The sequence below is a fragment of the Panonychus citri genome, unplaced genomic scaffold (genome assembly GCF_014898815.1).
Source record: "Panonychus citri isolate SS breed McGregor unplaced genomic scaffold, ASM1489881v1 Contig00125, whole genome shotgun sequence".
NCBI classification, from domain to species: Eukaryota; Metazoa; Arthropoda; class Arachnida; order Trombidiformes; family Tetranychidae; genus Panonychus; species Panonychus citri.
In genome coordinates this window covers 334,964-362,473 of record NW_026515530.1, presented here as the reverse complement: position 1 = coordinate 362,473, position 27,510 = coordinate 334,964, and the positions used below count along the sequence as shown (strand labels likewise).

Below are 27,510 nucleotides of genomic sequence, written 5' to 3'. Positions count from 1 at the left end.
AAGAGAATTTTTTTCAAAAATGATTCTCTTCAGTTCCAATTTCTATAAAGAGATGGCGCTGAAAAAGAACCAGTTTTTTTTTCTATTCTAATTGAAGATTCTGGTTATTTTTCATTCAAAGATAAACATTTAATTTGACAATCTCTCTTTTCTTTTTTTATCTAATTAAGTTCTTAAATTTTTTTAGTTATTTTCTTACACAATGACTGTTTCTGGTGAGAAAGAAGATTTAATTAAATCTAATGGTAATTCCAATGGTACTTTATCTGGTATTCGTAATTTATCTCCAACGGATTATGTTGGCTTTGAATCTTTGCCTGAACAGTATGTTAACCGAACCATAAGGGAAGGCTTTGTGTTCAATGTATTGGTTTTGGGTGCCACTGGTGTTGGTAAATCAACTTTAATTGATTCACTTTTTAATACTAAATTTCCGGATGTTTCAACTAAATCTCATAATTCTCAGACGGTTGAGCTTCATGTTCAAACCCATGAGCTACAGGAGAAACAGATTAAACTCAAATTGACTATTGTTGAGTCTCGTGGTTTCGGTGATCAAATTAACAAAGGTGGAGTATTTTTCTCTTTTTTCTCTTTTTTCTCTAAGCCTGTGGATTTTTATTCTATTTTGTATTTTTTTCTTCTTCTTCTTGCCGGTTATCTAATTATGTCTTTGACTTTTTTTCTTCCATTTTCTCCCTCTGTCTGTATTTTTGGTGTTCCTTTCAATTTATTCCATTTCCTGTTTTGTTTTCGGTTCTATCATCATTAGGAGAGTCATATAAAAGTATCGTGTCTTACATTGACAGCCAATTTGAAAGATACTTACAGGAAGAGTTGAAAATTCACCGAAGTAATAACCTATCAAGCCAAGATACAAGGATTCACTGTTGTCTCTATTTAATCTCACCCATTGGTCATGGTCTTCGAGCGATTGATTTAATCACTTTGAAACAATTGGATAGTAAAGTCAATATCATTCCCATCATTGCCAAAGCTGACATAATCACCAAGAATGAATTGAGTAAACTTAGATCAAAAATTATGGCTGAAATAATCACCAATGGAATACAGATCTACAATTTTCCCACCGATGATCCTGAAATTGCTGAAAACAACTTACAAACCAACGGAATATTACCTTTTGCTGTTGTCGCAAGTCACGATTTTGTCAGACTTGGTAACAAGCAAGTTCGAGCTCGACAATATCCATGGGGAACAGTACAAGGTAAGCTGATTAATTAATAATCCAATTCAATTTAAACCTGATGGTTATTGTTTTATTGATAAATGATTAATCTTTTCCTTTTTATTTCCTATGTTTTCCTTTTTTGTAATGATCCATTTTCTATAGTTGAAAATGAGAATCACTGTGACTTTGTTAAACTACGAGAAATGCTGTTAAGAATCAACATGGAGGATCTTCGAGAAACAACTCAGACCAAACACTATGAAGTTTATCGACGAACTCGACTTGAGGAAATGGGTTTCGGTGATGTGGTTGATACAGCTAAAGCATCAACATTCCAGGTAAATTGTTCACAATTTATCAATAGAATCAGCAAAAAAAAATCTCTTCCACTTTACCATGATTGATGTGTAAAATTTATCTACAAATGAAATCAGTGTTAGTTGAGGTTTTCAGGGGTGTTTTCATAGTTTCGGGATCACAAATTGAGCGCATCACATTTAATTATCGCTTAAGTAAATTATTGTCGGATCCTGGTTGACACGATTATCTTAATTTATCCATCTTTTTAATTTTTCTTTTTGAGACAACCATCAAATTAGATAGTCTCTTCTTCTTGACTAGTTAACAGTTAATTATTACCGGTTTAATGCTAACGGCATATTAAATAAAAATCTTTAACTCGAAGGCAAATTTAGACATGTTTAAGCTTCTTAGCTAAGCATAGGTCACCATGTATAAGGGGCAACTATTATTTTCTCCTTAATTTTACCTCTATCAATACAGTGATAACTTGAAAAACTAGTTAATCTTAACCTGAATTGCCTGATAAATAAGATGATGATCTAGTTGGAAATTAGAGAAATTAGATTCAATCATAACTATAGAAAGAGAACAGAAGATGAACCGTTAATTGTGAACTGGTCTCTCTTGATTACCCTTTAATTGATTGTTTCTAATGTTTGTGATAATTGAAATTTCTATAAATTGTTTTCTTACCAAATTATTTTGTTGTTTCCATCAAATAATAGGAAACATATGAAGCAAGAAGGAATATCCAACTCACCGAAATCAAGAAGAAGGAAGAGGAAATTCGCCAACGTTTTGTTTGCCGAGTTCGAGAGCGAGAAGGTCAATTTGAACAATTGAAGAATGAACTTCACACTAAATATGATACATTGAAGAAATATCATCAAGAAGAAAAGAGAAGGGTCGAAGAGGAGCGTCGAAGACTCGAAGAAGATTTACAAGCCTTCAATCAGAAGAAAACGAGTGTTCTATCAGCGACAACCAACATTAATCAAAGCACAACAAGCTTGAGTTCAACACTCACCTTGGGAAAGAGCAAGAAAAAGTAATTCACTCTCATATCTTTTTAATTGTCAAGAAAATCAACCAACAATCAACCAACAACAATTTTCTAAACTCTTGTCATTTGGATAGAAAAGCATGTGAAGCAAAAAAAACCCAATCATATTTAAGATTTTTTTTTCTCTCTTTTCCCATTTTGTCTATTTAATTGACAGAAAGTATAACTATTAGTCTGATTACTCTAATTTTATTATATTATCACAATTAATTAATTGCTTTATACTTCTGCTTATATAAAGTCATAATATCTTCCGAAATGCCAACAACCTATTTCCATGAAATCATCTTCCTCTTTTTCTCTCTGTGTTTTATTTAATAGAAATTCTCATATATCGATTAAATAAAAAGAAACAATTTACCAACAATTAAAATGATATTAACAATATATTTTAATTTCTTTTCATAAAAATGTATAGTTGATTAACTATTAATTTAAAAAAAAAGTTACTTTTAAGATCTACTGTTATAACAATTTCGTTAACAATTTACAATAATTTATATCACGATGTTTAAGTTGTGTGTTAAGAGTAATCATATTGATTGTCGGCGGGTATTTGTCGTTGACCAAAAACAATTGAGAATAATTAGAAAATAATAAATTAATTGAGAGAGAGAGAGAGTTAATAAGCGATAATTTGATGGATCCAACGGGAAAATTCAGTTATCCTTGTGTAGACTCCTGGTTGATTAGGAAGAGCGCACCCGATTCCCCATGAGATGATTCCAATCAAGTTCCATTGGCCGTTTTCCTCTATGACCAAAGGTCCACCGGAATCTCCTTCACATGAGTCTTTTCCGCCCGAGGACATTCCAGCGCAGATGAAAATGTTTGGAATCTCTTCAAGATAACCTGCTCGTCGGTACATCGTCTCACATTCTTGGTTTGTTATAACGGGAACGTCCACATGTTGAAGTGTATTGGGTAAAGGTCCTTCTTCGTACAATCGACCCCACCCGGTTACCGTCGCTTTCCGACCCACATAACTTTTACTACCATCGGGAATGCAAACGGGAAGTATATTCTTACGGAAAGTGACCGGTTCGTAGAAACGGAGAAGTGCCAAATCATATTCAAAGGTTCGTGGATCAAATTTGGGATGAGGTGCAATTATTTGGACTCTTCGTTCAGTGTGGTTGAATGGTTCGTCTTCGTGGGAGATGTCATATTCACCAAGACGAAGAAGAAGATCAGTTGGGGCGACATTTTCCACGCAATGAGCGGCAGTTATGGCCCAATATTCATTGAGAAGAGCAGCACCACATTTGTGGAGAAAAGCATTTTTCTTCCACTGGCGGGTTGAAACCATCCAAGGCCATTCAGAGAAAGACGATTGAGATCCGCCAACGATTCGAGCAGTTGGTCCTGGTCCGTTCATTTTACGGCCACAAATCGATTTAATTCCCGGAAGATTAGTGTTGTTTTTTGGGGCAACAGTTGATGGAGAGGTAAATCTATTGAGTGTGTAAATTTTGGACGTTGTGCTCGACGGTGGTGGCGATGGAGTTGTCGTGGTTGTGGTTGTTGTTGTGGTGGTGGTTGTTGAAGGAGTAGTTGAAGGAGAGACTGAAGTTGAAGGTGGAATTGAGGAGGACGATGGTGGTAAAGATGAAGATGAAGATTTAATAACGGTACTAGTAACATGACCTTCCAATATCGTTGAACTGGTTGATGGTTTTGATGATAAAACGGGAGGACTGGAAATTGATTGTGTTGTTGATTGGCTAACGGTTGATTCACTAAGATTGATTGATGAAGTTGAAGAGTAGGTTGAAGGTGATGAAGATAAAGACGATGAACCAACAGTGTACAGGGTAGTATTCAAATTGATGGGTAATCCGTTATTTACACTAACAATAGAGTCAACTGAATGAACTATTTCAATTGATGGATTGGCAGTTTGACTGATGATTGATTGTGATGAAGGTCGAGGACGAGGGGTAATTGGATAATTGTTGTTACCATCAAGTGGATCAACTTTGGCACTGGTGGATTCAGGTAAGGCCGAGTAAGGGATAATTGAAGGCGGTGGTGAGGTTCCAAATGAGGCTGGTCCATTTTCAATCAAATAAATTGGATCGTTTCTAGTTGGCTCTCCACCTAGGGAAGGATTTTAAGCAGAATTAATAAGAAAACTAAACAATTAAAAATTGGGTTGATTGGTGACGGGGAAAAGTTTGAATTGTTCATTTGGAAAGATAATAGATGAAAATTAGACTAATTGGAAACAGGAAATTAATCAACTATAGTAGATGAACAATTTAACTTACCATCAGATTCTGAACTTGTTTGGGTTGGTGGTGATTCTGAGGTGGTAATTAAAGGAGATGAAGAGGAAACTGTTGTAACAATTGTGGTTACCAACGGTGAGGATGTAACAATATTTGACTCTGTGGGTGCTGATTGTTGGGTTGATGGGGATTGGGATGGTGGAGGTGGAGGTGGTGGAGATGAAGGTGAGGGTGAGGGTGAGGGCGAAGGTGGTATCGAGGAAACAATTGTTGACGGTTGATTGTTGACCAATATTGTAGTTGGAACGGGAGTTGTTGTTGTTGTGGTTGTTGTGGTTGTGGTCGTGGTTGATGTTGTGGTTGATGAGGTGGTTGCTTGTGTGACCGTAGGGATTGGTGATGAAAGGGGTAAAGGTGAAGATGATGATAATGGCGATGGTGATGGTGATGATGGTGGAGACTGTGAAGTGGACGATGTTGGAACCTTAGGTGAAGTTGAACCTTTTTCACCTGAAATTGAAACCTCGAGGAAATTTTCAACCTCCGGAATCACTGGAACACCATGTGGATCAGAGGTTCCAACAGATTCGGGAAGTTGACAACAACTTCCCGAATAAATTGTGTCCTTACAAAGTCCAATCGGTCGGCCATTAGCATGACGACAGGCCAAGGAAAACATACAGACACCGATTGTACCTTCATTTGATCGACAGGTCAAGGGTCGAATTGATCTTGGATCAGAATATTCTGCTACATAATAACGAAGATAATCTAGATAATCAAAAGTAATTTTCAAGAGTTAATTACGAGTTTAAGTTAATCGAAATAAGAGAAATTTACTCAATTACCTTTCTTTAAATGTGAATATGGTTCATTGGTAATTCGAGTTGTATATGAATTAGAACTCGATCCTCTTCGAAGATGCCAGGGTGGGTTTGCTGTTCTAGAAGGTGGTGAACCATAATTTCCTGGTGGATGAGAGTTAATTGTTGTGGTTGTTGGTTTAGATGATTGAAGAAATCGTTTAGATGACAAAGATGATGATCTAGATGATAAAGGAACTGTCGATGATGAGGAAACATCATCAGCTGATGATGAACACAAACCAACTGATGAAAAGGTTATAAGAATCAAGGAAAAGCTCAAAAATAACTGAAAACAAAGAACGAAATTAAAACGATAATTAGTTAATTTAGATTAGCATGATAATCGTTCAAACAATCAAGTGATTAAAGTTTAGATTGTCAATCAATTCTGGAAAATTTAATTTTCTTTCAATGATTTGTTGACGTTTACGGATATTAAATGGGAGAAAACTATTAACTCTGAAAATCTAATTATCACAATCAATTAACTTGATTTGTTGTGATTTCTTAAATTAGATGAGTTAACTACTCTTTCTATGAGTTAATTACATTCAGTTGATTGTTCAACGTTGAAATGTGATTAATTAACTCAATGAGGCACAATGAAGACAAGAAATACTAAAACAATGACAAATAAACAACAATTAACATAATGATGATCTTTTCCTGATGATTTAAATTACTCTGACAAATGATCAATAACAACAATTTGATTGTAAACGATAATGATGATTAGTGATGTGACAAGTTATCAAACGGTCAAGGAACCATGAAAGTAACGGAAGTCAAGACAGGTTAGTGTTTAGATTGACCCTTGAGGTTAAATTGATTTTTTATTTTACTTTACACATTAACAATTAGAGAACTGAATTAAAAATGATTGGGAACAATTAACATGGAGAAATTGATTTACACTGATTGAGAAAATTTTCTGTTTCAATTGTTGTTCAATTTTTTACAATGTACAAGATTGGATTTTGTCTGTCATTTGAAAGTGATTTAGAAAAATTAAATTGTTAATTGTTACACTTACTTGTACTTTAATCATGTTTTAATCTTGTCGTTTCAATTTGCAATTAATGGTTAATCACATAAAATAGAGAGTGAGATATGTTAATATCACTGGTTGGTTAGTTTAATTGTTGAGTTTATTGTTGTTTTTTTGTAAACAATTGAAACTTTTAACTTATTGGCAAAGGAACGAGATTGAAAGCACTTTGATTTGTTTCACGATTAAATATCCTGGTGACAATTAAAAGGATAAATAAATTTATTGATTAACTGTCATTGGGAGATTGGATTAGTAACATGATTAACTGATTAACTAATCCAACGAACGGTAAATAAACACGTTGGACAATTTTTGGATATTAATACTTGAGATGAATTGGAATCATAACTGAGGAAAAAGTAACTTGGTGGAAAAATAAAGAAGATGATGAGAGAATGGGAGCAAGAGAGAGAGAGAGAGAGAGAGAGAGAGAAGATGATGATGATGAGAGAGAGAGAAAGAAGATGAGGAAGAAGAAGAGGAAGAAGAACCAACCTGATTTGATGGAGAAAAAACCAAATCGAGATACAGAAAACTCTGAATGTTAACCCACCCTCAACAAGATGAACTTGAAATCAACTGAAGAGGTTGTTTAAAGGGGAGGATGATGAAGACGATGAAGATGAGGATGATAAAGTCTCATCTTCCGTGTCAACATTCCCGAGTATTGACTTTAGATGTAATAATTTCCATTCGAAAATCATTTAGATCCCAATTTAAGGCGAAAAAATTGAAGAAAATTTTTCATTTACCGTTAATCTGATTCCCATTCGATTTTGTAGCTTAATTATAATTCCAGTGTTAATTATAATTGTTAATTGGAAAGTTCACTCATACAGGGTGATTGAACTGAATCCTGAAGACCTTGAATTGGAAAAAGTTTCCAATTACTATTGATTTTTCAATAGAAATCAAATTATTCTTGATTCGTAAATCAATATTCATTTTATTCCAATATCAAGGTTAGTTAGAGATGGAAGTATTCAATCACCCTGAATTTAAATTCTAGAGATGAAAAGACAAAAGAGAAGAGAAAATTTCGAATAGCAAAATAATGGTCAGTCTGTTGGTCAGAACTTTTTCATTTCTCAACTTTCAAGTTCATTGGACTTTGGAAAAGAAAAAGAAGAAAAAAAAAGTTTTTCTTACCTGTATTTCTAATCAATTATAACGGTCAATATGAGATTTGATTGTGTTCCAAACTGATGCATCTCTAATTGTTGTTAATATTTCCTCAATTGCGATAATAATAATCATCTGATTTTGACCAAAAGTTAACCAATAAATCATCAGGTTCATGATGATGATCCTGTTTTTCATTGATAAAACAAAACTGGTTGTTTATATTGATCATCATCTTCAGATGAACATGATTATCTTATAAAAGACCAGGTAAGAAACAAGGTTCAGGTAAAAGGTAATAGGATAACCATTGTGTTCCCTAATCATAATCATCTTCCTCTTAATCACTCTCACTCTTCACTTCCTCTAATCTCTTCCGGAATATTCAGTGAACAATTAACCGAATCAAAGATCAACCAATAAGAGGATATTATTGTTCAACTGTTTATTACCTGATAATTTATTCATTTGCAATGGTTACACGATTGAACAATTAGTTAATCACAATAGATAGATAGACATCTTACTTGTTATATTATCATAACTTTAATCATCATCAATTTTTTATGGTTATCGTTGATTACTTTGAGTAATCACTTGCTTCAAATTCCGGATTTATGTTCATCAAGGTTAAATTGTTTCATGTTCATTGGAATTAAACATTAAACAGGTAATCACTTTAATTGCAATTTATCTGATTGTTCATCAGATGAATACGTGAGTAGGAAAATTTAATTAGACTATTGATCGCAATCAATTGATTCGCGAGAGACTAAAAAAGAGTTACTTTAAGATTCAGTTAAGTTTATTAACCATGAATTTCTTGCTAATCAAAAATCTTAACCATCGAATCAATTTAATTGTGATTGTAATTAGTTTTTGCTTCAAAATAATCAACTGTTACATAATTTTCTCATCAGATGGAGATACTGTTCATTCAACCAAAAGTTGTTTTGATTGATCAACACGTGGATGAGTTGATTTATTTTCTAATTGTTGTTGTAATTAGATTCCAATTTGATCAATATTAATTTTTCAAGCTTCCAAAGGAATTAACTACTTGGGCTGCTCTAATTTCTCAATTTTTCCAATTTAATTGAATTTTCTCTTTCTTTTCACTTATTAGGTCTCAACTCTTTTTTTGGAAAAAATGAGAAAAAAAATCGGAATCTAATTTAATCATAGTCTCCAATTTGGTTAATTAAATTGTTAAACTGTTGAAATTGGATGAAATGATTCAAATTAAGTTCCATTGACCGTTTTCCTCTATTGACCAAAGGTCCACCGGAATCTCCTTCACATGAATCTGAGGATATTCCAGTGGAGACGAAATGTTTGTATTGGGTAAAGGTCCTTCTTCGTACAATCGACCCCACCCGGTTACCGTCGCTTTCCGACCCACATAACTTTTACTACCATCGGGAATGCAGACAGGAAGTATATTCTTACGGAAAGTGACCGGTTCGTAGAAACGGAGAAGTGCCAAATCATATTCAAAGGTTCGTGGATCAAATTTGGGATGAGGTGCAATTATTTGGACTCTTCGTTCAGTGTGGTTGAATGGTTCGTCTTCGTGGGAGATGTCATATTCACCAAGACGAAGAAGAAGATCAGTTGGGGCGACATTTTCCACGCAATGAGCGGCAGTTATGGCTTCCGACGAGGAAAAACTAAAAAATTAACTGGAAATCGATCGTTTTGTTGATTGGCTTATGAGTTCATTCATCAAAATGGTTAATTTTACTTTTCGCAACAATTAGATTTAATTTTGGATTCTCTAAATTTCACCACTAAAACGATCAGCAATCAAACACTTCACATAATATTATCTAAATTAATGTATCAAAAACTAACTGATTGATTGTTAATTGTCCTGATTGATTTATTACGTGTTAACATGATACCAAAAAAGGTAAAGAAAAAAAATTTCGGAATTGATTAATTTAATTCCTAATCAAATTGATCGCTAACCAAACCTATGTTAAGAGTTGATTTAACTTCTCAACAAAAATTAACCTTAATTATCTGATTTAATTATTGGAAAGCCAAGCCCAACATTTAATATTCTGATGCTCTCAAGATTAATTGTTATCCTAATTTTAATGAAATTCATGTCAAACAATTAAGCAAACAATTAACCATCCAGAGGAACTTAAACTAACCAAATTAACCTTCAAAATTTTCCAATTTAAGGTTAATCATTGACAATTTATCGTTGATTAAACTATGCAAATTAATAATTGTAAATCGTTTCTCGTTCTGATTGCAAAACTAAATCAACTTTAATTGTGATTAAAGTTCTTAATCAGCTGATTAATCACGGATCCATCTGAACAATCATCGCCACAATTAATTGGAACCAATTATTACCAATCAAGTTTGTGACCTTTAATTATAAAGCCTCAAGTGTAATCAAATGTAATTGTCTCCCGGAAACAATTTATTAATTGTAAACATAATCAATGGCAACTGATTGAAAATTGATTTAAATTTTGTTTTGTTTTTGCTTTTACAACAATTAATTCAAATGGTTTCCTTAATTATTATCACAATGATGATGATTATTGTAAACACAATTTAATTTAATGATTAAGGTCATTCAACCAAATTAAACAGTAAATAAAAATTGAAAAAAAATGCTTAATTGTCAACAATTTAATTGTAATTCACTGGATCACAATATTGAACATTATTTATTCAATGTTAAGGTTAATACAACAATTAACTTAACAACAATAATAACAAATGACATTATCATGTTAATCAAATAAAAAAAAAGGTTAATCACTTTGGTGGATTAACCAAAACAATGAAGAAAAATTTATTAAATTGTCAACAATTAATAAGGTTGTTAGTTTTTTCTTGTATATTTTGACTTGAACGTGACTTAATCATTTACCTAATGATACCTAATTACAATCAGCTAATCATAGATTTAAACAATTTAAATCCATGAATAATCATAATCGTAACTATTAATTGCAACAATCAACATGTTAATCATTTACTGGGTCAATTCAGGGTAACATGCAACTCAGTTGATTAGATTAAATTGTTTGGGAGAAAGTTTGAAATTAGATGAAAATGATTAAGATATAAGATGGATCATCAACTGATTTAACTGATTAACGAAGGTAAAATAATGATAATTTATTTTTAATCGTTGATTGTGATTAAAGATTAATAGATTAATAACCTTTTACTTTTTTCCGTAAAAAAGAGTTGAAAAGAAAAACAGAAAATTAATTTTGATGCGAAAATTTGGTTTTAAGCTTACAATTAATTAATTTGCTTCTAGCAATTAACTGATTCTCAACATACCAATTAATTGTCACTGTTTTAATCCAAAAATCATATAAATATATTAAATCTTTAATTACAATTTACTAATCATGATGAGTTATTATCTTATAACTTTGCTGAAGGTTAAAAAGTTAACTTTGATTTTTAATTCACTTGAAATTGACAGTAAACAATTTTTTAATTACAATTAACTGATTGGCGTGATCAATGAGATAGACAATTGAAAGTGGATCATGTTGATTGTTGTTAGAAGTATATTTTGATTGTAACAATTAATTTCTTCAACAGTTAATTTTAAGTGTCAACATAATAACATTTATATTCATGAAAAGTGTGAGATTTTGATTGTAACTTGATTGTTTCTCAATCTAATTAAAGTATCAGATTACCCAACAATTTAGTAAATAAAATTTTCACTGATTTCAACTGGATTAGTGGTTAATGATTAAAAATAGAGTGGCAATTGATTAATTTACTTTAAATTTTTTACTCTCTAGATTAACTAAATTTAAATTGTGGTTTATTTTGATTAATCATTCACGTTTTAATCATTATGTTTGATTGTTAATGATAAGCAATTAATTGGACAATAATATTTGCATGAGAAAACTAATAATCAAGATTGTTAATCACAATTAGTTAACTTTGATTCAGTTAACTGACAAATTTTGTTTCTCAAATTCAGTTTTTTGTTAATGTCCAAATCAACAACATTATTAATAACAATTTAAATTGTTGTTAAGGGTTAAAGTTATGTATTTACTTTATTATGTGACCTTAATCACAATTAATTGATTACTGTTGATTAGCAATTATTAATAATCAGCGTTTTTTTTTGTTCTTAATCAATGTTAATTTAGTTTACTAATCGTGACTTACTTGTAATCATCAATATTGATTTAATTAAATTATCACGGTTACATTTGTATTATTATAATAGCTGGTTTATTAATAGAAAACAATTAACTAATTTACATTAGAAATGATAATGATTATCATGTAATTGATTAACTAATTGTTTGTACTTTCAGTTTTCAATTTAAACTTGACATTGAGATTGTAATTGTTGTTTAATCAACAATTTAAGTGATGTTATTTTTAGATGATCATGATTTCTGGTTCATCAACAATTCAATTAAATTGTTAATTGTCTTTCACTGAATCAATTGTTTTAAAATAATAGAAAGTTAATCAACATTAACATCCAAGAATTACAATCAAGTAAGATAATCCAAATGATTACAATTTAATAATCATCGTATCAATTTCACTGATTAAATTGAACAGTAAATTGTTGTTTGATTCATTAAAAGTTTGATATTGAAAAATGTTCAATGATATTAAATTGTGCCAATTAAACTTAATCATCGATAGGTAATATTATTAATGGTTAATCATAATTATTGAAATTATCGTTTAAATCAATAAATTGGAAAGAAATTTTTTTCAATCATTCTTATTGATTGATTATAATTCAATTGCAATTGAATACCAGGAACTACTGATTATCATATAAGATAAAAACAAATGATGATTAGGAATTTAAATGTTTCTGGAACTGACATTAAAGATGAACAGGGTGATCATATTCAGAAATTAACATCTCTCAATGAATTTACAGTTATAATTATTATCATCATGTTCATCTTTCTCCTGTTAAATTCATCAACATCTTAGAGAGAGAGAGAGAGAGAGAGAGAGATAATAATACTAATGATAAACAACGTGATCGATCAACATTCAATCAAATTCAAGCCTGAAAACTCATCAACAAGATTTGACCTGAAAAAGGAAAAGCAAAAATCACAACAGAAAAAAAAGCAAAGGGAAAAAAGAAAAGAAAATGAGAGAGAGAGAGAGAGATGATGATGATGATGGAGATAATTATTCACCGATGTAGTAGACACACTCACGGACCAGTTATCTAATTGTAATTCTGTCTTTTCATCATGATGATAATTCCTAATGATGCTGATAACAAGTTAACGTTTGCTGTGTATGTTTACATCATTTTCTTAATCATCTTACTGAATTACCACCATAACAAGATGAAAAGTTACCTGGAACATTTTAAATTGTCTAAACGATTAATATAATCAACACCAAGGGTAAATTAAAGGGTATCACTGGCGGTCAACAGATTCAGGCCCTTCCTTTTCAATGGTAATTTAGGTTAATTAAACTATTACTTGACCGAACCTTCAAATTGTTAACCATTTGTGTTCACCTTCATCTCCTTTTTACCCTCTCATTACATGTTAATTTGAGGTCTAAAATTTTTAACTGATAACTAATGGTAATTACAATTAATGGAGATCATTTATTTACACACACACACACACACACACACACACAACAATTAAGAAGCAATTAAACAAAATTAACAATTAGAAACTTCGTCCCCTCTGTCTCGCCATCTATGGGTCACTTATGGTAATTTCTAATCATCTGTTGATGTTTTTGTTTTGTTTTCTTTGTCTTAATAATTAAAATTTAATTTTCTTTCTTTTTTTAACAATTAACTTTAACTTATTCTTTGGGAATTATTCAAATAAATTACAATCTAATGGTAATTGAAGGTTTAATCATTTAAAACCACAAATCGTGCCTCAGTTTTGTTTAACCCTTTGAATTTGAATCTAATTATGAGAATTGGTCATCATCGGGTTACCTTAATTAAACTCAAGCAAAGATCCTTAGGTAAGTTAATTAATTTCTATTACTATTAATTTTACAATTACTTTGGTACTATTTCTACTTTAATTACTTATTTGTCCCATTCTCAATTACTCTTGAAATGTATCTACAATTAACTCCTTTCAAAACATTAGGTCAGAGAAACAATTTAGGTTATATAACCCAAAGAGTAAATTAATTTCATTTTATGTTTTTCGTTTTAATTGTTTACTTTTTTTCTTCTTTCTCCTTCCTATATTTTAGGTTAATTACCACTTTCTTCATAGATTGTGTGTTGATTATGTGATTACGATGTTAACAATTAACCTTTAACAATCATCTCAATTACCTGTTGATTTATTTTAATCTAATACAAACTGACCGATGGATTTTGCTGGTTAATGTCAATCGATTACTTTATTTATACTTGAAAACAATTACAATTAACGCCCCGAAATCATGGTAACCAGAAACAATTAACAATTCTTGCCACTATTATGTTTAAATCTAATTTTAATCTTAAATTTTGTGATTATTCGTATTGTTTATTTGATTAGTGATTTAAATGGATCCATTTGATTTTCCTTATCATCGCAAACATAAATGGTCTGAACGTTGAAACAATTAGATGAACATCCAATTGGTATTTTGATCCGTATTTACAATTTTTCTGGTCAATCGTTGATCATAATTATGATTATCTGGTCTATTATTAAGCTATAATAATAGTATTGATAATAATACTAAATAGTGATGATCGTCTTATATAACCAATCAGGTCGATCATTTTAAATTGTAAACCTAAACCCCTTCAGGTAATTCAATTATCATTTAATCAATATTTTTGATCTACTACTACAATAATAACATCGGATTAAGATGAAAAGAAGTAACAATTTAACTTTTTCCTTAATTCTTTCTTTATACATTTGATTAATTTCTCTTTTCCCTCTTATTTAATAGGATCATCAATATAACGATTATCATTATCATCCCGTCATCAAGAACAATCAACTTTGGAGGCCTAAAAAACTCGCTGAAAGGCAATTAAATTAATCTTAATTCCTAATTTTCGATCAATTTGAGAAAATAAAAGGAAACATGATTTAATTGTTATTAATTCAAGAGGACTTTCAATCTCAAATCCCTATTTGATCAGTTCATTTGATCGTAACTCTTAGCGCAATTTAAAATGCTCCTGATTGTTAAATTGTCACTAATCAAACAATCATTGAGAGTAAAAAAAAAAGTTACATAACAACAATCAAGGTGATAAATTAAACAATTAAGCTGAAAAGTGTAGAGAGAGAGATCAATTTATCAGCAACAACAATCAGTGGTTGGGGCAATTTACTGGACTCATCTAGATTCTGAATTAGTTATTATCATTATTCAACCATTAACAATTAATCAACAATTAGCAATCAGATATGCTGATATTGACCTTGATGGTTAATTTTGACAAGAAAAAAATTTACAATAATTTGTTGATGTCGTGAGAAAATTAAAACATTTGTCTAAATCAGTTGATTCCCTTAAGGTGTAAATGATGATAATCAAAGATGAGGATCAACAAGAGTAACTGGTTTAATCAACAATCAGCTGATATCTTCTTAATTGTCACTAATTAATGACTTTCTATTGATGCAATAATATCAACCAATTGTTAACAACAACAGAAATCAAGTTGTCAAACCAATAAAAACAAACCAATCGATAATTTTATAATTAATTAAATTGATTCATTTAATTGAGATGTGATCAACTTTCCAATGAGAAATTAACTTAATCATTTTTCACAACAAATCCTCATCATCACTATCATTAAGATCATCCTAATCTTAATCATGATTCACACATAATATGTTGATTATGTGATTAACTTTTGGTTATTATTAAATAATCAAATTGTGGGAATGGTTGTAATCACTTACCAATAACTTTGGCGTTGATCAAAGTGATTAAATTTAATTGTCAACGTGAAAACCATTTTTGTCACTCGTAATTGTCAATATTGCATGTTAATAAATCAATTTAATCATCTTAATTAAAGTTGATTACTTAATCAGGAATCAGAATCGACAACAAATCGGTAACCTCTTATTTTAGTTAATCTCTTTTCATTTAACTTCTAACAATTAACTTAATTGTTGTTGATCATTTTTCTTTTCTCCCCTGTCAATGATTAATTAATCTCTCTCTCTCTCTCTCTGGTTAATTGAGTTAACTAATCAATTTTAAAGGGTTTTAATTGTATTTAATAGTAATGATGATCATTTGTAATCTTAATTGATAACAATTTATGACAGTTATGTTACAAATGATTAGTTAGTTAATTATTTTCCTATCATTTGGATGATTTAACAATTAATTGTCTCTCCTTGTTGATTAACTTATTTCAACCCTTTTTCTTGTTAAAATTAATCATAATCAACTGATTGTTCCCAATTTATTTGATCAACAAGCATTAAGCAAACATACTGATCACAATTAGTAAATTGCAATTTTTAAAATGTATCAACCTTAATGATTTAATGAAAATTAAGATATTAAATTGGTTTGAATTAACTTTTAACTATCAACAACTGCAATCACAACAATTAACTAACTAACTAATTACCAATGATGAGGGTTGATTGTTTTAAATGTTTCAATGCCTTGGAGCAAGTTAATCAAATCTAATGACAATAATAATTAGACTTTAATAGTAATTATGTTTTACTAATCAACTGTAAAATCATTGAAATCTAATCACAATTAACTTGAAAAACTTATTCAATATGAATACGAAACAATCAGAAAGTTATTTGTTTAAATTTCACTAACCCAATAGTTTCTGATTGTTTTAGCTAATCGATTGATTGTTGTGACAATTTAACTGCAATTGCCCTTGAAGTGACTTTGACCGAGACTTAAATTGTCAACAATATGTCCTGTTGATGACAAAAATAGATGACGATGATTAAGGTAAAGAAGATGAAGAAAAAAAGAAATCAGGTAATCACAATGAAGAGACGAGATTGTAAAAAATAATAGAAAATAAAAAAAGAGTTATGAAAAAAAGGAAAACACAATCAACTATTATATTAATAACAACAATTTGACCCAAAAACCAGTTGATTAGTTAATTATTGTGATGAAATAAGATGAAAAAATCGTAAGTGCAACAATTAAAAGGAAAATGTTAATCACTGTTATGAATTTAAAGGTAATGGTAATCAAATTAATCAAAAGAACGAGAAAAACTTATTCAATATTTCAACTAAAAATCAATGGATCTTAATTAAATTAAATCCTATCAGAAATGAAAGTGATTCTCATCTTGAAAGGTGTAACAATCAAATCTAATTAATGGCAGCATCAAATTGAAATAATAATAATTAATTTTGATCTGATTGATTTGATTAAATTGACAAGAAATTAATACGATAATAATCAAGAATCATTAAAAACTAACATTAACTTTGACAAGTTGATGTTAACTCAATGAAAACAACCTCATTGAACATTTAAATCAACCGAAAATTAAGTTAATCATAATGACAATTAAACAATTAAATCAAATGTTTACTTGTATCGAATCTTTATCGAAAATGTTAGAACAAATTTCAATAAAGAGAACATGAAAAAAGTTCTAATCCATTGAAATTTCCAAAGTTTCCCAAAATCATTGGTTGACACGGAAGATGAAACTTTTTATCCTCATCTTTCATCTTCTTTCCCATCATCATCTTGTCTCTTTATTTTTTTTTCTTTATTTTCTGTGTTACGTGATGATGATGATGACTGAATGACTTCTGAATCAACAGAAGTTACATAACATGATACATTCTAGACGATGAATTAGAATTCAACAAATTAACTGTTATCATGATTCTTAGGGGAAAAAAATGAATCTCTTCCTTGAGGTTCCTTGAGAAGCATCAAAAGGTAGGAGGTGGGTATTCAGGGGAGGTTAAAGGTTCTCTCACCTTGACTTTCCTCTCTCATCATCATCATCGTCATCATCCCCTTTCAGCCTCTTCTCGGTTATCTGTTAACATGTTACTTCATGTTCATCTTGTTGTTGTTGGCGGCGGGTTAACATTCAGTGTATTTTTACCTCTCGATTAGAGTCAATTCCGTTTCCATCAAATCAGGTTGATTCTCTTTCTTTCTCTCTTTCTTTTTTTTCTCGTCTATCTTGATCTTCATCATTAAACTTCATCCTCATCTTCTCATCATCATAATCTCCCTTTTGCTCTCTTTTTTCTCTCTCCATCATCAGCATCTCTCTCTCTCTCTCTCTCTCTCTCTCTCTTTACTAACATCAAGTTACTTTTTTTCAGTTATAAGTTTCATTCATTAACTGTAACTGTCCAATTTACTTTTATCTTTCGTCTTGGTGAAATAGTCGCCGAAAAGGTCGCGGTGAAATAGTCCGTTTGTCGATTCGTATCGATCAATTTCATCTTAATCACGTTTAGTAAACACTTTGATAATCAGCGATTCTCGCCGATTATATTTATTGGTCAATAGACTTTTTTATTCTCATATAAAATCTTAATTGTGGTCAATTGTGATTAACATCAACATCTCTTGTTTTTAATCAATTTAGTGCCTTTAATCTTAATCCTTGTTTTTTTTGTGTGCACAACCAATTGGATCACCTTACGAAAATCATTGTGAACATCCAATCAACTGGACAATTTAACCAACATTTTATGTGATTAATTGTTTTCAACATAACAACGATAACCATGATTAAAGTACAAGTAAGTGACAATCAACCTCATAATCTTGATCTTAGTAATTAACTTGATAGATTTACAATCAATTTCAATTGATTCTTCAAAGGTAAACAATTTGTAATTGAAACTTTTCGTTGACCAATTGAATTACCATCATAATCTAAGGATATTCAAAGTTAATCAGATGATAATAATTTACCAAAAATTGCAATGAATTAAATGTTTAGAGTCCGGTTACATGTTGGATATTCAATTGTAACAATTATAATTGTTGCTAATTGAGGTAATAAATTTAAGTTTACTTTAATATCGTGATTAGAGTTTAGAAGAAACAAAATTAAGCCTCAGGGTCAATCTACTAACCTGTCTTAAGAAATGATTCCTTCCGTTAATTTCATGGTTCCTTGAACGTTGAATAACATGTCACATCCCTAATCATCATTATCATCATCATCATCATCGTCACATTAAATTGTTGATCATTTGAAAATCTTAACTTCCGAATGAAACAATCTTAATCATCATCTAATCATTATCTTAATCATTATAACCTTTTTCCCGTTATATTTGTTGTTGTTGTTATTTTCTGATCTTGTTTTTTGCTTGGTTAAATTGTTAATCATTTACAAGTTCAAGGTATTAAACTAATACAACAATCAACAAACCGACTAACTATAATTAGTCATTGATTATGTAAGATTGTTGTTAATTGTCTACAAGAAAACGTTGAACTGAGTTAATTGTTTCTCGTTCATTAATTTCAATGTTTATCTTGTATACATAATACATAATGATAATATTTAAATTGTTTATCCGTAAACGTTGACAATCAATGAACAATCAACAACAACAACCGATTGATTCATTGATTAATTTTCTAGACATTGATAGTAAACAATTGTTGATATTTAACTTTTTAATTATTTGATTATCATAATTGTTTATGTGTGTAAATCAGGTCAACCCTGTCTAACAATTTAACCTTCATATTATTAGTTTAATTGTTGACTATCAAATCCGATTGATATTGAATTGATTCTTGACAATGATGTATTTGTAATTGTAGTTTTTTGATTATCATTTCTTGATTTTCGAGATGATTAACTGATGAGAAACTGAATTGCGGTCATTTAAATGATATAACATTCCGGTTTGTGAATGAATTAAATTTAATTTAATCAATCACATTGATTATAATAGTAAATTGAATAGATTATCACCTTTTTTTTTTGCTGTTTGTTTGATTGTAAAATAAATTGTTTGGTGTGTGAAAGATTTTCAATCAAATCAATAGTATCAAATACTAAATTTATATCAATAATTTAATTCATTGAATCTGATGATTGGATTAAAAAAAATGATTTAAACTTAAATACTAAGTAACACAATAAGTTAATTTAGTTAAAGCCTGAAAGAAAAGTGCAAATTAAAACTCATTGATAGGTCAACAATTTAAAAGGTGAATTAGTTAAATTGTAATGACAATCAAGGTATCAACCTATTGATTCTGTTAATAATAATTAGAAAATACAATTTAATGATAAACAAAAGTGAATTGATTAACTTTAAATCATAAGCAATCACTTTGTCTGTTTCATTCATAATTAATACCGTTATTATTACTTGATTTGATTGTTACAATCAAGTAAGGATGTCAAGGTCACGATTTAAATGATCATTTTAACCGTGACAATCAACCTTAAGGTTAATTTGAATGAATAATCATCAAGATAATTACAATCTATTTACAAGAAAAGTCAACATAACGGTAAATATAAATATTAATACACTCGGAAGCTCAAACTTACCATTGATCTTTATTTTTGTTGATTGTTCAGTTTCAATTGTGTTAATCATCATAACTAATATATTATGATTACTATTATTGTTATATAACATTGATAACTGTTTGTTGTTATGATCGTGATCACGATTTTGGACATAAAAACATTATCGTCTAAAAATAACGATTGGCACAATTTAAGGGTTTACCTTTTGTTGGTAACTTGATTATCAGAAGCATTTTTTGGATATTCAATTGGATTAGTTGATTAGTTCAGTTCCTAATATAAATCAATTGGGAAGAAGTGGAAAAAAAACCAACAGAATTAAAGTCAAAACAAGTACAACTGATTTACTTTGGAAACTTAATTTAGTTACATTGAAGATGGTTAAAATTAGAAAGGTGATAAATTATTACTTTGCTTACCTGGTGATTTAGATTCAATTGCAATTGATGTAAATGATTAATTTACGATGGTGACAATTTAGGTGTTACAATTTAGATTTCAATTGATTTGTGGCATTTTGATTTTTTAATCTTCTTTTTTTGATTTTAATCTTTTCTCTATCTCTCTCTCTCTCTAGTTTTTTTTCATCATTTCCTTGATTCTGTTGGCTTATTTGGCACCATTATCATCAGCTGATGATGATGATTCTAGTTCTTCATCAACACCCACACCTAAATCCTCATCGACACCAGTTTCCACCAAACGAACACCTAAAACATCAAAACCATCAACCAGTCCAGTTTCACTGGCAACTCATCCACCTTGGCCAACACGATCAACGGAACCAACAAACTATGGCTCAGTGTCCAGGGCTACCCACCCACCTTGGCCCACTCGAGGGTCGACCTCATATGATCCATATGCTGATTTTTACTCTTCCCGAGCGACTCATGCCCCTTACCCACCGATACAACGAGCAACTCATGCACCATATCCACCATTGAAAAAAGGCTCTTCCGGAGATTCAGCGTCGTCTTCATCTTCATCCACCTCGAGCTCATCATCGTCGCTCGCAAGTACCATCGTTAAGAAGCAACTTCTCAAGATTGACGCTGATTCGCTTCGTAATTGGCTGAAAGAAGCCTTTGCCTACATCGCTGCTCCACTTTTTATGCCCTCCGCCATAACGAAAGCAATCAAAGCTCCACCCGGACTTTCATCTCCAGGTCGCTCTATTTGGTCCAAAATGATTGCCAGCTTTAAATCAGTCATTCTTAAGAAAAATGACTCTGAAGACGGAACAGGAAACAGTGGATCAACTGAAGACAGAGCAGACCAGGTTAAAGAAAATGTCGCAACCTTTTACCGAAAATTGGCAGAAAAAATGACTTCCTCTTCATGGTCAACTCTTTTGTCCAGTAAAAAGGCTCACAAACGCAATGTAAGGTCAGTTGGTCGTCGAACCTTTAGAACAATTTAGAATCCAAAATTTTGGTACCTTTACCAAAATTCCATCTCACCTTAGTCTTCACCTTCATCTTCATCTTGAGCTGGTCTCTCATCTCGGGGTAAATCTTCATCTTCCTCTTTCTCGATTACTTTCTCCTCTTTCTTTTATCATCATCTCTCTCTCTCTCACATTTTACCACCTTTGCTTCTGCTCTTCCCTGTCTAACGGGTCGTCGGGAAAAGTGGCCTACTTTGTGGCCTCACCAATCGCTTTGTAATATGTACCTATTTATATGAAGAAAAAGAAAGCAGAAAATGAAATCATGATCATATAACTTATTATTATAATTAACAATTAATATAAAAAAAAAGCAAATAAAATGAAAATGTTAATTATCTGTCAAATTGATAATCTTATTTTGTTAATTGTGTTCAAATCTGAACACAATTTAATCATCATTTAAATTTAGTTCTAATGCTAATCTTGAAACAATAATAATCGTTATCATATTAATAGTAATACATGATAACATTTTTATATTATTATATTAAGATAATTAAATTAACATTCACTAATCACGTACCATTATTATCATGATTAAAACGATTGTTGTTGTTTAATTATGATTATGATTACGAACAACAACAAAAAAATGGATTAACTTTAACACCAAAATGGTAAAAAAATTAATTTTAATTAATTGTTGTTATGTTTTCTGGTGAAAGTCTAGGTCAATGATCAATATGATGATTATACATATAACTCAATTAGATTAATAACAATTAATTAAATTGCGAAAGTTGTTTAACTTTTTTATTTGTTTCACAAGCACTAAAAATAATACTAATTAAAGTTAATTTAACTTAAGGTAATCAATCAAACTTTACTTTACAACTAATACAATGTTTAATCGTGATTGTTGAACATTCAATACTCATCTTAATCATAATCATAATCATGTTAATCATGTTCTTGATTATTGTTAACAACTAATATTAAATAAGTTTGAGACATTGAGACAAAAAAAAATTAATTAATCAGTGTGGTTTTTGGGAGCTTCAATTGATTAATTAATTCATTTGTTTATGTTGATTAATAGGAGATTGATGATTAGGATAACTAGAGTTAATCAAATATCCTTAACAGTTTAAAGATGATCATCATCAAGATTTCAAGTTAAATTGTTGTGTCCGGTGTCAATTAGTTAACCAAGTAAATTAAGGTAACAATTTAAGGTAATCCAATCTCAACAATTTAGTTCAATGTGTTCATGATAACTAAATGAATACACATAGAAATATATTCAATGTTGTTGACTGGTCATCATTTGATGATGATGATGATTGATGATAATCCAAGCCGGATCCTTTTAGGGATGATGATGATAATGATGATGATGATCAAGAATCGAAGACCCAAAATGCTACTTACCCGCATCGGGATTTGCCCTTAGGCGTTAAAGTTAATTCAGTTGAATAAATATAATATTTGGTGACTTGTTTATTGGAACCATAAGAGGCCACGGATGTTGAATAAGAGATGAAAAATTCAATTCAATTGAAAAGCTTTTGGGGATTAGGATTAAAACGGATAAACATGATTTAAGAGAAAAGGATTATCGTAATTATTATTTACCTTTTTAGTAACATTGGCCAATAGAATTTAAATCTTGAATATTTAATCATCGATTAATTGTTCTAATTAGTTTGGGAATGAGGAAAAATATTCGTTAATTATTATTATTGATCAATTGATTGTGATTTTTGGTGAGAAAAGAGTTAATTTCTTATTGGTGGAATATTAGTATTGAAAATGTAATTAGGGAAATTTTAATTGTTCATTTATCTTTTCAATGGGTTGAAGTTTAAATTGCTCATTTAAATCATGTTTAGTTGGACCTGGAGATGAATTACCAATGCAACAATTAACTCTGATCTTATCAATTAAAACGGATCTTTGATAAAAGGTAAGAAACTTAATTTTTCAACTAATTGCGGGAAAGATTCAATTACAAACCTTTGATTTAATCACAAGCGATACACTTAATAAATTAAAGATGATTAACATGTTTAATTAGTTAATCATTTAAATTGAGAGGATTAAAACGAGGGATAAATGAAACAACTTAATTAATGAGAATCAAGGATTGGAAAATTAAAATTGGAGCAAAATGTTCAAAGGATTGTATTGAATTTAAAAAGAAAAAGAGATTTTAATTCATTTAGAGGTGATTGTTTTAAGAATAGATTTAAAAATTAATCTTTAAAGAAAGACAACAATCAAGAAAATGATTGCTGATTAAGAAAATTTTGTTCTAATGGTTAATTTTTTTTTCTTTTTACCGGTTTTCAAATTTACCGCCAATTCCAAGGAACCAATGAAATGTTTTCTTTTTGGAAAATGTTGTTTTGATTTTCTATCAGCAACATTAATCATCATCTTGCTAATTATTTGTTAATTGTTTGGCTTATTAATTTACTTTTGTATTATTTTTTTGTCAAAATGCAATCAGATAAATCGTCCAGTGATAGGAAAGTTCGTCGTAAACAGTCAACACCATCATCTTCCAATGTGAACATCTCATCATCATCATCTTCTTCCGCCAACAAGAAGGAATCAACCGGGAATAAGAAAGAAATGACCCGATCATCATCTTCATCATCTAAATCATCATCATCTGCATCTTCTTTGACCCCATCATTGGCTAAATCGAATGAAGTAACAATCAATGTGGTCAGTAGTCCAATAGAAATAATCAATTTCCATTACTCATTGATTAGCTTTTTTTTTCCTTCTTGTTACTTTTTCTTTTTTTCTTCTCTCACATATGATTTTTTTTGTTCTTTTTTTCTCTCTACACAGATGAATGTTACCCTGACCGCCATTGAGAATGAGGAAAAAGAAGCCCTTAGTCATGAACCTCAACAAGATGTTGACACTTTCTATCAAACCTGTGAGCTGATTAGAAATCAATTAGCTGAGTTGAAAATTCGCAAGAAAGATAATAATGTAGAAAATGATGTAAGCCTTGTTGTTTGTCGCATTTTCTTTCGATGATTTTATTTAATTTGTTATGTTTATTCTTAAAATATTTCAGCCCGAATTTAACAGTCGTAAACTCGAAGTTGCTATGGCTTTTCTGGAACTTAAAAGGCTCAACAGATATGATAAAATTAGATGTAAAAATGCTCGTGATTTAGTAACTGAGGTGAGATACTGATTACTTGTAAAAGAACAATTTTTTAGAATCTAATTTTTTTCTCTCTCAATTTCTTTATTAGGAAAAAGCTAAAGTTGACAGTTTCCATTTACAGCTACAGAACCTGATGTATGAAGTTCTTCATCTACAAAAAGAAATAAAAAAGTGTCACGAATTAAAATCCAGAGATGAAAGTATTGAACTCGTCAGTTTGGAAGAGTTTTATCGAGAAGCACCGGAAGAAATCACTCAGCCGGTAGGAGATTAAATTTGTTATAATTTAATTCTTATAACTAATCAAATTTCTATGATATTTTCAGATCATCGATTCACAAGATTCACATAGATGTACACTCGCTCGATTAGAATGGGAATTGCAACAACGTAAAAAGTGAGATGATCATTTATCCATCTAATTCGGTTAATTCTAATTGTTCCTTAATTTTGTTTCTCTCTAGATTGTCATCAACTTTGGAAGATAAAATGAAATTAAAAGAAACAATTCTAGAAGATATTGAGAAGGAGAAACGACGATTAGAAAGCATAAAACCAATTCTATTGAATATCGTTGAGGTAAATTGATATTTCTCTTCGAATCTTTTGAAATTGATTTTAATCATGAATTATTTTCTCAGGCTGCTCAACCTTTACAATCACAATTAGGATTACCCCTTCAGACCATTGATAGTCAACATGAGAACGCTTTATATTTATCCCGTCCGATGTATGTATTATATGTAAATGCTTGTGCCATGAAAGAAGCTTATAGTAAGTTCAAGTTCTAAATACAATTTGCTAATTAACTCCAATTAAAATCCAATTCGAACTAACAATTGATCTAAATTGTTTCTGTTCTCTTTCAGATGAGAAATTCATAATCTCTATCAATGGAAATGTAGATGAAGCTAAAGCAACTCAGTTCTCAAATATTATTGAAGGTGAGAACCAATTGAATGTTATTCAATTATTTATGAATATGAGATTAATCAGAACTTTTTTCATTTTAGATGAAGAAAGTGCCGAATCCGATGGTGAAGATCGCAAAGGAAAGGTAATGTTTACGATTGATTTCAATTCGATTTTTCATTTTAATCATATTCTCTTGTTTCCTTCTTTTATAATTATAGCGCCATCGTAAATCAAAGACTGACAAGAGAGAATTGATCATGAAAAAATTAATCTCAGCTCACCCATTATCAGTTAGCTTGAATTTCATTGATCCTGAAACAGAAACCAAATTGATGATTGAATTTTTTCACATGATCAATCTCAGCATCATAACAGTAAAAGCGACTCTTATTGGAGAAAACGATGTCAATCGGAGGTAATTTACTATTTGACATCTTTTCGATTCTCTATTTTAAATTAATCATTTGTCTTTGTTTTCAGTGACCTGTTGAACTCTCATATACTAGACAATTTGTTCATTAAAGACGATGGATTGACATCACCTAATCCTGCAAATGAGTATCAACTTAAAGCTTTAAGGTAAGAGGACAATCTAAAATATACTTTGGGACAATTTGTATCAATTTAACGAGTTCAATGTTTTTTTCCCATCACAGAATTGGCAGTTTTAGTGATCTTAATCATAAAATTGGTTATGCTTACAAATGGGCTCAAATATTGGCAGGATTAAGCTTTCTACCTGATAATGAAGATAAAAACAATAACGTTGACAATTATACCAAAGTGATTGACGCAATTAAAGATCGGTTCAGATCTCGACTTGGTTTACATAAAGTTATCCTTGAACTTGAAAGTGGATCGACATCTTTACCCGATCGCCTTGTTCCGGTTTCCTTTAACAAAATAAGTTGTCTAATCAAAGATTGGAAATCATCAAATCTAGATGAATGGTTAAATTGTCCATCAGGAGTGAAGATGTTTAACTTTAATCTAATCGACGGATCTGAACATTTCTTTAAGTTGATTATAGTTAGAGGATCAGGTAAAAGAAATTGATTAGAACCATAAAATGAACAATTAATCACAATTATCTTTGTTATTTCATTTTCAGCCCAACTTAAAGCTTACGTTGCAGTTCCCAACAATTACCCTGAGAATAGTCCAATTTTTCAATTAATCTTAAATTGGCAAACAGAGAAGACAAGTTCAATTGATATAGCATTACGTGACCTGGAATATTACATTAATGTCCGATGTTTAGATTTAATTAATGAATCGGAAAAAATTCGTTCTCTAGCCATTCAAGTTTACTATCTTTGCATTGGATTTGATACCTTATTGGAAGCCGAACAGAATCATTCAGGAGCTGAAGGACCATTGGAATTTCCTCAAGGCCGAATTTTTTCCCGAAAACATAGTGGCCGTGATCATAGTAAACCTTTTGAATTCGTTCATGAATATGGATTTTTCCGATAATCATCTTAATCACACATACACAATTTAGACTCAAATTGATCATTGAAAAATCACCACAAACAACAAAACAGTCCAGACAAACCGAGTGAAAACCCATAATCATCATCATCAATCACTCTATCATTGTATTATTGCGATAAACATAAAGAAACTATTATGTTTACATTAATTAAAAAGAAGTTAATTCTTACACTTAATTGGCTTCCATT

At 30.4% G+C, this 27,510-nt stretch overlaps 4 protein-coding genes and 2 long non-coding RNA genes across 8 annotated transcripts; 4 read left to right on the top strand and 2 right to left on the bottom strand.

Annotated features, from left to right (window-relative positions):
- The first annotated feature begins 105 nt into the window (after positions 1-105).
- On the top strand, positions 106-2,931 carry LOC128390659 (septin-11-like). Its single transcript, XM_053350411.1, has 4 exons — positions 106-569; positions 773-1,228; positions 1,355-1,530; positions 2,221-2,931. Exons 1-4 carry the CDS (start codon positions 203-205, stop codon positions 2,545-2,547), a joined length of 1,326 nt encoding a protein of 441 aa, XP_053206386.1. The 5' UTR covers positions 106-202; the 3' UTR covers positions 2,548-2,931.
- LOC128390655 (serine proteinase stubble-like) lies at positions 2,926-6,976 on the bottom strand. 2 transcript variants are annotated; one of them, XM_053350407.1, is made up of 4 exons: positions 6,689-6,976; positions 5,638-5,941; positions 4,829-5,560; positions 2,926-4,658 (listed from the first exon to the last, which is right to left on the bottom strand). In XM_053350407.1, exons 1-4 carry the CDS (start codon positions 6,701-6,703, stop codon positions 3,181-3,183), a joined length of 2,529 nt encoding a protein of 842 aa, XP_053206382.1. In that variant the 5' UTR covers positions 6,704-6,976; the 3' UTR covers positions 2,926-3,180. The 2 variants fall into 2 exon arrangements, with proteins under 2 accessions (XP_053206382.1, XP_053206383.1); XM_053350408.1 differs by lacking the exon at positions 6,689-6,976 and adding an exon at positions 6,298-6,652.
- A 6,619-nt stretch (positions 6,977-13,595) lies between these two features.
- Positions 13,596-15,832, top strand: LOC128390715 (uncharacterized). Its single transcript, XR_008325676.1, has 4 exons — positions 13,596-13,831; positions 14,072-14,269; positions 14,365-14,622; positions 14,771-15,832. It is a non-coding gene; the product is annotated as an uncharacterized LOC128390715 (long non-coding RNA).
- A 2,285-nt stretch (positions 15,833-18,117) lies between these two features.
- LOC128390653 (uncharacterized protein DDB_G0271670-like) lies at positions 18,118-22,112 on the top strand. The gene is made up of 2 exons (XM_053350403.1): positions 18,118-18,561; positions 20,905-22,112. Exons 1-2 carry the CDS (start codon positions 18,547-18,549, stop codon positions 21,745-21,747), a joined length of 858 nt encoding a protein of 285 aa, XP_053206378.1. The 5' UTR covers positions 18,118-18,546; the 3' UTR covers positions 21,748-22,112.
- A 413-nt stretch (positions 22,113-22,525) lies between these two features.
- LOC128390641 (uncharacterized) lies at positions 22,526-24,007 on the bottom strand. Of its 2 annotated transcripts, none has more exons than XR_008325663.1 (3): positions 23,734-24,007; positions 23,353-23,414; positions 22,526-23,282 (listed from the first exon to the last, which is right to left on the bottom strand). It is a non-coding gene; the product is annotated as an uncharacterized LOC128390641 (long non-coding RNA). The 2 variants fall into 2 exon arrangements; XR_008325662.1 differs by having other exon boundaries at positions 22,526-23,212.
- A 118-nt stretch (positions 24,008-24,125) lies between these two features.
- LOC128390637 (THO complex subunit 5 homolog) lies at positions 24,126-27,491 on the top strand. Its single transcript, XM_053350388.1, has 13 exons — positions 24,126-24,450; positions 24,580-24,738; positions 24,815-24,925; positions 24,999-25,172; positions 25,237-25,307; positions 25,375-25,489; positions 25,552-25,684; positions 25,780-25,854; positions 25,924-25,967; positions 26,044-26,240; positions 26,306-26,404; positions 26,482-26,867; positions 26,937-27,491. Exons 1-13 carry the CDS (start codon positions 24,220-24,222, stop codon positions 27,299-27,301), a joined length of 2,160 nt encoding a protein of 719 aa, XP_053206363.1. The 5' UTR covers positions 24,126-24,219; the 3' UTR covers positions 27,302-27,491.
- Positions 27,492-27,510: the final 19 nt, after the last annotated feature.

Excerpts from the sequence above, each read along its gene's own strand:
- LOC128390659 (XM_053350411.1), top strand. The coding sequence starts at position 203 with ATGACTGTTTCTGGTGAGAAAGAAGATTTAATTAAATCTAATGGTAAT. Across the intron at positions 1,229-1,354 it reads TCCATGGGGAACAGTACAAG|TTGAAAATGAGAATCACTGT; the intron begins GTAAGCTGATTA and ends CATTTTCTATAG. Across the intron at positions 1,531-2,220 it reads CTAAAGCATCAACATTCCAG|GAAACATATGAAGCAAGAAG; the intron begins GTAAATTGTTCA and ends ATCAAATAATAG.
- LOC128390655 (XM_053350407.1), bottom strand. Across the intron at positions 5,561-5,637 it reads ATATTCACATTTAAAGAAAG|ATTATCTTCGTTATTATGTA; the intron begins GTAATTGAGTAA and ends TTGATTATCTAG. Across the intron at positions 4,659-4,828 it reads AACAAGTTCAGAATCTGATG|GTGGAGAGCCAACTAGAAAC; the intron begins GTAAGTTAAATT and ends ATCCTTCCCTAG.
- LOC128390637 (XM_053350388.1), top strand. The coding sequence starts at position 24,220 with ATGCAATCAGATAAATCGTCCAGTGATAGGAAAGTTCGTCGTAAACAG. Across the intron at positions 25,308-25,374 it reads GAATTGCAACAACGTAAAAA|ATTGTCATCAACTTTGGAAG; the intron begins GTGAGATGATCA and ends GTTTCTCTCTAG. Across the intron at positions 25,968-26,043 it reads GTGAAGATCGCAAAGGAAAG|CGCCATCGTAAATCAAAGAC; the intron begins GTAATGTTTACG and ends TTATAATTATAG.